This window comes from Aegilops tauschii, chromosome 2 (genome assembly GCF_002575655.3).
Source record: "Aegilops tauschii subsp. strangulata cultivar AL8/78 chromosome 2, Aet v6.0, whole genome shotgun sequence".
Lineage (NCBI taxonomy): Eukaryota > Viridiplantae > Streptophyta > Magnoliopsida > Poales > Poaceae > Aegilops > Aegilops tauschii.
In genome coordinates, this window is record NC_053036.3 from 205,358,277 (window position 1) to 205,367,390 (window position 9,114).

At 39.6% G+C, this 9,114-nt stretch overlaps 1 protein-coding gene across 1 annotated transcript; it reads left to right on the top strand.

The window, feature by feature from the left end:
• Positions 1 to 715: 715 nt before the first annotated feature.
• Positions 716 to 3,572, top strand: LOC109777624 (autophagy-related protein 8A). Its single transcript, XM_020336232.4, has 6 exons — positions 716 to 949; positions 1,085 to 1,128; positions 2,484 to 2,539; positions 2,625 to 2,677; positions 3,002 to 3,120; positions 3,219 to 3,572. The coding sequence occupies exons 2-6, from the start codon at positions 1,092 to 1,094 to the stop codon at positions 3,311 to 3,313; spliced, it is 360 nt and encodes a 119-aa protein (XP_020191821.2). The 5' UTR covers positions 716 to 949; positions 1,085 to 1,091; the 3' UTR covers positions 3,314 to 3,572.
• Positions 3,573 to 9,114: the final 5,542 nt, after the last annotated feature.

A 9,114-nucleotide genomic window follows, 5' to 3' on the forward strand; every position in this document is an offset into this window, starting at 1 on the left:
ATAAAAAAACATGAGTAGAGTGGTTTCAATCCAAACCATTTTTAACACCCCTACAACCACGTCCCGCATTGAAGACAAGTGCTCCCACATTAGGGTTTTCACATTATTTTTTCATCCACTAGGAGTTGTGTGCTATTTTGCTTCTCCCAATGTAACCGCTTATGAATCAAGAGACGGGAAGATCAATGTTATACGACCTTTCCATATGATTTTTTGTACGATGAATCAAATCATCCATTAGATCACGTCATTTTGCAAAACAGCACAATTCAAAGTAGGCATTGTATAGAATTCATATGAACATTGTCGTGTGCAGAGTAGTTTCGAGATGGAATGCCACTGGAATATGCATTAGTGCATGTGAATGTTTGATTTTTTTTCTTTGGAGAATCAATTATTTGAAAGGTAACCAATACCCTTTGCTCGCGGGACCCGAAGGCACCGAGTGATACGATTTCCCCTACCTCTCACCGCCACCGCCATCAGTCCGCCTCGTCTTGTATGATCCTAGGACCATGGAAACACATCCCTAAGGCCAGGACTAATGGACGCAACGCTCTCCGTCGATCTCGAGACGACTGATTCACATCCCCTATCCCATGGTAACGATCTGAGTTCGGCCAGAAGTACAAAAGCTGTTTGTTTTAAAAAACGAAGTACTACGTAAGTTAATGAGGAGCATGCGTGACGGAATTCAACAGAACGAACCGGCGAAACCGTGTGGCCTACAGAGTTGTGCACGCAATACAACTAGACCCCAAGGGGTACGGCATAAGATTCCCCACAGGGAAGGTCCTCTTAAATAGCCGCGACACGCCACCCACCACCAAACCCTACCCCGCGACTTCCCTCCGGTTGCTTCCGCCGAGCGACTTCCAATCCAGTCTCCCTCGATTCCGCCGGCCCGATCGCCTCGATCAATCTCGTCCCCCGCTGCGCCCTTCCGTCGGTGAGCCCCTCCATCTTTTTTCCCCAAAAGATCCGGCCAAATTTCGGAGAATTTGGGGTTCATCGTCCGCTCGGTTTCTTGTTGTTTTATTAGCCTCGGTCGATTTGATCGGTAGATTGTTTCCATCGATCGCAGGTTGGAGATGGCCAAGACTTGCTTCAAGACCGAGCACCCCCTGGGTTTGTTCCTTCTCCTGTGCTCCTCTCCCTGTTAATATCTTTCAATTTAGGCTCTTACATGGTTTTTCGTCTGATCGATAGTATAAGAGGGTGGTATTCCACTAGATTTATTTAAACTTGTCAGACGAGTTGTTCGACTGAAACTAGTTTAGCCTTTTTGTTACGTGACGTGATAATATGGTTATAGTTGATTGCTTCCGTGCTCAGGCAACGTGCTAATATGTGTTATTCCGGATGTTATTTCTTGTCCCATATGCCGTTGTTACATTGTGTAGGGCAGATGGTTGTCGGCGTGTTTCAGATTGGTATTCCATTGAAGCACCATCTACACTAATATTAGTTCATATATATTACATCAAAAGGATTAAAGTCCAGAAGACTTAGTTCATCAATTCAGTAGTCTCTGTTTTTCAGATTGAGTTGTATTCTTATTGAATGGTGCTGCAAAGATAACTTCGATGGTCTTAGATGATTTCGTTTGATATTAAATCGGTTTATCATCTTGCAATAGAGTTTACTTCTGAGACTATCTTAATTCATATTCCTGAATGCCTTGCTTTCTGGATGCTTTTGTACAATTCTTGTTAAATCAGGTTCATAAGATTCTGTTTTACCAGTTAAGTAACCAGCAATTATGTGATCCTTTGGCGCCTTCTGTCTTATTGGTGCGATTGAATATATATTGTTTGGCTTCTCCTATGGATTGCCAAAAGTATTCCCTGTTTTTGAGCGGACCTTAGGTTTAAGAAATATTTTACAAATGGTCTCAAGTATTTCTTTTGTTAATGATGTACTATCTTGAGTGTGTTCCGTTTTGCACTGGTTGATGCTTTTGTTATATATGCACAGTTACTGTCTCCACTAAAAACTCTAATGATTACATGTTCAAGCTTTACATGTTCTTCCAGTGTCAAGTTATTTTCATCTCATGTGATTAAAATTACCCTTTTAGATGATTTTGTCTGATATTAAATTGGTTTATCATCCTGCAATAGAGTTTACTTCTGAGACTATATCTTTATTCATATTCCTGAATGCCTTGCTTTCTGGATGCTTTTGTCTAATTCTGGTTAGATCACGTTCATAAGATTCTGTTTTACAATGTTGTGATCGTTTGGCGCCTTCTGTCTTATTGGTGCGATTGAATATATCGTTTGGCTTCTCCTATGGATTGCCAAAAGTATTCCCCCGTTTTTGAACTGACCTTAGGTTTAAGAAATATTTTACAAATGGTCTCAAGTATTTCTTTTGTTAACGATGTACTATCTTGAGTGTGTTCCGTTTTGCACTGCTTTAAATGTTCTTCCAGTGTCAAGTTATTTTCATCTCATGTGATTAAAATTACCTTTTTATAGAAAGGAGGCAAGCTGAATCTGCTAGGATCCGTGAGAAGTATGCTGACAGAATTCCGGTATATATATCTCTGGACTTATCTACATGTGGTAGATTATCAACATTCATTTATCCTAATTGAGTTCTGTGGTCAATTATTTCAGGTGATCGTTGAGAAGGCTGATAAGTCTGATGTCCCGGAAATTGATAAGAAGAAGTAAGCTATTCTTCTTCATCACTCGTATTCTGATGGCAGACGAGCAGTTCTTTTCATTGTTTTGTGGGGTTGAGCTCTGCTCTCAGCTGCATCTAGAGACGCAATCTCTCCTTTAACTTGCCAATATTTCATTTCCATTTGGCTTGTATGCCCATAACAATTTGTTATGTTTGGATGTGCTCTCTTTGATATAATTGTTGGCTATTTGTTCTATTGTTAATTTAATAACTTGGTCTTGAAATAATTTTCTTGTCTGCTGTTCATGTTTGGAATCTGTATTAGTATTGATTTATTGTCTTGCTCTGTACAATTGTTTCTTTGCAGGTACCTTGTCCCTGCCGACCTCACTGTTGGCCAGTTTGTCTACGTGGTGCGGAAGAGGATCAAGCTGAGCCCAGAAAAGGCCATCTTCGTCTTTGTGAATAGCACCTTGCCACCGACTGGTAATGTTTTTAAATAAACATATTAATAAATACTTTGTTATTGGTCATATGTTGTCTGCCCACAATCCTCATCTATCGATGTTCCTTTTTTTTGGCAGCTTCGTTGATGTCAGCGATCTATGAAGAAAACAAGGACGAGGACGGCTTCCTGTACATGACTTACAGTGGCGAGAACACTTTCGGCTCCGCCTAATCCATGTGCGCTGCCACTGTAAATAAATGAAGGATGTTCAGGTTGCGACGTCTGTGTACATACTATCACTAGTATGCTGGTGGATTGCCCTCATGGTTTAATGCTTTTAAGTGTGGTATTTTATCATCTGAATGTTAGAACGGCCTGTAAAACTCTTATCTATTACTCTCGTCTGGTTTATGTTCCTCATGCTCTGGGATGATTTCAATCGCAAATTACTGGCAGCAGAACCGAGTTTTTTTTATATTATATTGTTTCACACACCTTGTCCTTTTTGTTTGAGAACTGCATCTACTGCTGTTTTGCAGCACATTGCACTGCCCTTTTAGGGCATCTCTAGCCGATCCATAAAAACAGCCTCCCTGAGGTGTACACTTACTCGCCATGTTTCCGGCGACACCCGCTCGCCCGACCAACCCCCGCTGCGTCCTCCGCCCTTCTTTCTGCCTCATGGCGTCGGTGACGTACCGTGAGCCTGTCTGCGCTGACGTTCCTACGGGCGCGAGGCTGAGCTGCGTGTGGCGCCGGGCAGATACAGAAAAATTTAGAGATTGCTAAGAAACCGTGGAGGCGCATAGTAAGTGTTTGACGAAGTGGAGGCGCATAATTAAAGTGTTCGACGAAATGCATGAGCTAAATTTTCTTTTACTTCGTTAACTTCAGGGAAACGGCTAGACACGACAAAATTTAAAAATATCACTAAGGTTTACTCGACGTTTACTCTGCTAAAATTTAGAAGATCGGCTAGAAACAACAAAATTTAGAATAAAAACACTTCACTAGGGTTTACTCGACGTTTACTCTTCTAAAATTTAGGGGATTGATTAGAGATGGTCTAAGCCTGTAAACGTAAAAGAGGACCTTTTCTGATGTGAAATGCATGGAGTGTGTTTTCTATCATAATAATTGCAATTTGGGGTGAGCACGCTTGGTGTTGGTTATCATTCCTTGTTCGAAATTATACGTGATGATCGCTGCTACCCATAATGATGCATTGATGTGGTGTGCCCACCCAAACATGTTTTCGATCTTGTTCACTTCTCTACTACTACTAGTTTGCCCATGTGGCAGCAATATATGCCCAACTGCAAACGGGAAAGCAAACTTCTGGTCCACTATACCACCAGTTTATACTATGCCCAACTGCAAACGAAACCAGAGATGGTATCCGTGCGGTGCTTGCGAAAATTGTTTGCAATTATTTCAACTAGGACGGCCGTGCATCCAGTGGTTGGCTTCGACCAACGTTCTATCTCGCACGTTGTTGAGGGAATATTTTACGATATTTAGTCGTATGAAACATGGATATTTAGAATAATGTAAAAATAAAACTGAAAATATATACTCCCTTCATTCCATAATGTAATGCATATAGATTTTTTGAAAAGTCAAACCTCACAAACTTTGACCAAGTTTGTGGAGAAAAACATTTACATTTAGAATGACAAACCTATATCATTAGATTCATCATAAGATGTAATTTTATATTTTTGGTATCGTAGATATAAATAGTTTTCTCTATAAACTTGGTCAAAGTTTAGAAAGTGTGACTTCTAAAAAATCTATATGCACTATATTATGAAACGGAGGTAGTACGATTTATTGTGTTTGATCATTGTATAATTGTACAATATATTTATTAAATATAAATAGAACAATATAATAAAAATTGTCATGCATGTTTGCATGTTGATATGAGCTTTTTCAATATGCATGGTTGCATGTTGAGGTGGTCTTCTCTCTTGCATATTGTATGTTGAGGTAGCAAGCTTGCATGTTAATAGAAAATTTATTGAACGTGAGTAGCATGTATGGTGCATGTTAAAGCAGGTCTTTTTCAGTGCATGTGGTGTGATGACTTGACATAGGTGCATGTGAGAGTGGGGATCAACTATTTAGGTATACTAGCAAGGTAGTCGTCCATTGCACATGGTAGCTTAGATAATGAAAGTATGAATGAATATCGGCGTACCAAATTGTAACATGTAAATTTTGTGTCATATATAGATGACGTAGATGTTGATTTTATTCTTGTAATTCACCCCATTAAAATTAAATTATAGGTACAACATATTCAAAGATCGCATGGTTATAGGACTGCATGAAACTCTTGTGAGTTATACTAACACATTTTCTTTAGGTATCTTGTATTGCAATTTCGAGTAGCATGTATTGCATCGTCAAAGACGAATATAATTTATAAACATGTTATCATAGCCTTCAAAAAATCATAAACTAAGTGAATGCAAATTCTTTAGAAGAAAAAACATAGAGTAAATAAAATAAGGAAGAGTGTAGAACAAATGAGAAGTGCATGTGATGTGAGCTTGTCGTATTATGCATTATAAATCTTAAAGTAAAAAAATGATAATTCACTTAGAAGAAAAAAGTTCAAGAAAATAAAATATGAAAGATTTTAGGACGAAGGGGAAGTGCTTGTGTTTTGAGATTGTGCATATTGTGCATTCATTGTAAATCCTAAAGTAAAGGATGAAAATTAATTTAGACGAAACAACTTTGGGGAATTAAATTATGAGAAATTCTAGAACAAAGAAGTGCTTGTGTTTTGAGGTTTGTGCATTGTGCTTGCTCAACCATGGAACCTTCTAGATAATACATGTGAGAATCTAGTGGGAGTGAAGATGATAGGCAAGGATCAATAATGCACGGATTTGACACACATATACCATCAGTTTGGCTTTATCCAAGGGTCCATATTTAAAGTTATTTATACACTTTATAGTGGTATAGATATCGATAAGATACCACGCATGTCAATTTGAATCACCATACATGTACATGTATGTATAGTTGGAGGCTTAGAAGAAAAAAAATCGGTCATCCTTTTATTTACACTCAAAGCACATCTTTATTCATTTGAAATATGTTGCATCATGCACTAAAAAAGCGGTACTAGAGAGGGTGGAGGATCATCTAACCAAGTACAAGGATGTTGATACTTTGCCAACCTCGCCAACTCATGGGCAACCACATTAGGTTCGCGATTCTCATGAACAAAATTTACCTTAGCAAATTCTCTAGAAAGGAAAATCAGTCAAAAGAAAATCGTAGCTACATTACTCGTTGCATGAACTTCATCATTCACGGTGTTTATAACTTCCATCTTATTTGAGCTGATAAGCAAGGTGATTGCATCCCATTGTCTCAGCTAGCATAAGTCCTTCCTGATGTGTTAAGGCTTCAGGCGAAAGAACATAAAAAATAGCAGGGATACTAGAATTATTGGTAGCAATAAATCTCCCTTTAATGTCTCTAATGACAACACTAATGATCCCCTTATGATTATCTCCGTAAAAAGATGCATCCACGTTCACCTTCACGAACTCCTTCAGAGATGGTTCCCGTCGCTCTTCCCTTTCCATCTGATGTGTGATCGAGGCCTCCATGAAGTTTGCCGCAAGAGATGCTTGTCTTGGGCCTGCTCTAGTCTTGGTGCTGCTAACTAAGGGTCGAATTTCGTGACTTGATGAAGAGGAAGCCGAGTATCTTTGGTCTTGAAGATGGCCATTGCTGACTTCTCGGGGTTTTGGGCCTGATCATCTCGACACTGTTGTATGCATTGAGGGTGGATTTGCAACTGAGGCAAAAAAAGTCAGGCCAACTTGTATGTTAAGGGTGGATTACTTACTGCAAAAAAATTCAAAATCAGTTGCAATACAGAAGAAACATCGAGTCCGGTTGCGAGTCGAGGATGGACTTGAAACTGGAGACAAAATAAAGGGTTGAGCTTAGTTGCAAGTTAATAGTGGACTTGCAACTGAGATGGAAAAAAATGGATGGTCCCGATTGCGTATGGTCTTGTTCTTAATTGCTTGAGAGAACACATATATCCCCTTTTTATTGCTAAGCCTCCACAAGCCTTCCCATGCTCGCTAATTGAACCATCCGTCTTCATCAAGTTGAGGGCGGTGTTGCAACTCGGGAGAAAAAAAGTCGCACGAAAAAAGGCGTTAGCTCTAATGGAAGACAAAGGGAAAACATAGAGAGAGAAAGAGGAATGAGGAGGCAAAGCAGCTGCATAATGAAGATGATAAAAGAGACAACAAAGAGAGTTCCCTGTCTTTCCTCTTCTACAAAGCATGCAAATAACAAAATGACAAAATAAACATGAAAATAGCCAGGGAAAAATAAAACAGAGGCTAGACAAAACATGGGCCTAACAAATATGAGCCGACAACTAGATATCGCGACGACGCGGGACGCATGACCGGGGGGCGCACGACAAAAACAAAGCGGGATCAAGTTTGTGCAAAGATTATAGCAAACAGATCGAATGAACCACAACTTAAATGACACATAGTTAAATTTCATCTAGATAAGATTTAGCATATCCGATTTAAAAACGTTCAAATATTTTTTAAGTGTTTATGTATTTAAAAAATTCACAAATTCAAAAAATATATTCATAAATTTTAATAAGTGTTCGCATACTTCAAAAAGTGTCCACGTGCTAAAAATATCATGAATTGAAAAATGAGAAAAAGAAAAAAAGAAGAAAAAGAGAAGAAATCAATACAAAATTCTCCAAAAAAATCCCACAAAAAGAATTCTCCCAAAAAAGGGAGAAGAAATGGGCAGTCAAAAACACAACGTTGTCACACAAACATCTACAAAAAAGAAAAAATATGAAGGAAGAATAAAAGGAAAAGATAAGTTCAAGGGGTAATACGTATTCTCTCACTCTCACTCCTTTTATTCTCTCTCATCACATACAATTATTTTAGGGATAAAATCGATCATACCCAGTGTGGAATACGGGGAAAAGTGGGACAAGCGACGCGGGACAACAACATGCAACAACGCGGAACCAATCTGTTGTTGGATGATCAGGAGGACAGTGGTATTCTCATCCTGCCAAAGTTCAAGTCCTAAACTTGACATTGGTGCTCGCATTTTCCTGGATTTATTTCAGGCCTTCAGGCGATGTGCGTTCAGTGGGAGAAGACGTTCCATCGACCATGAAGGCGTATGTAGCGACTTTATCAATCTTAAGATAATGTGATGACTCAGTCTCTCGGAAGTGCTCATAGGTGTAGGGTGTGTGTGTCTGCATTCATAGGGCCAAGTGTATGCTCGTGTATGCGAGCGACTTCGATTATATTATATTTAAAAAATACACAATGAGATGCATGAATCAAGCGTTTGCACGAATTTTACAACCATAAATCATGTGGTTGACAATTAAGATGTGACATAGCTAAATCTAATCTACTACCTCCGTGCCATAATATTTGTATAAGATTTTTTTTGCAGTTTAAATTACACTGCATTGGTCATGGCCACGCTTAATAGTGACCCTCTATGAGCAGTCGATATTCGTCTTCAGCTTGAACTCCGTCGGCACAGAGGAAAATGCTTTGTGAAGTCCATGGGCATTGGTATGCACTCGAGGGGGCAAGGATGACCTTATATAAGTGAGTTGGCCCATACTCCTCATGGTTGTGCCCGTAGTTTCAGCGCTTGCCGCCGGGAGCTCCTCCACCATCATGTCGTCGTCTGTGGGCGGCACCTCCTCGGCTGTGTGCGGCACCACCTTCAAGGGAGGCACCACCTCCTTGCCCTTGTCCATGGATGACACCACCTCCATTCTCTTGTTGTCCGTGTCATTCTGCATGATGAACAAGAAAAAATTATGCGTTATGAACTGCAAAAAGTCCAAAGGTTGATCGGCATTAAAACATATCGTTCCCTATATTTATCCAGCCTGACGCTCACTACTTACCCACCACCGCACTCAGTTAACTCTCTCTGGCTCTCACTTCTCTACCACCTATTCGTCG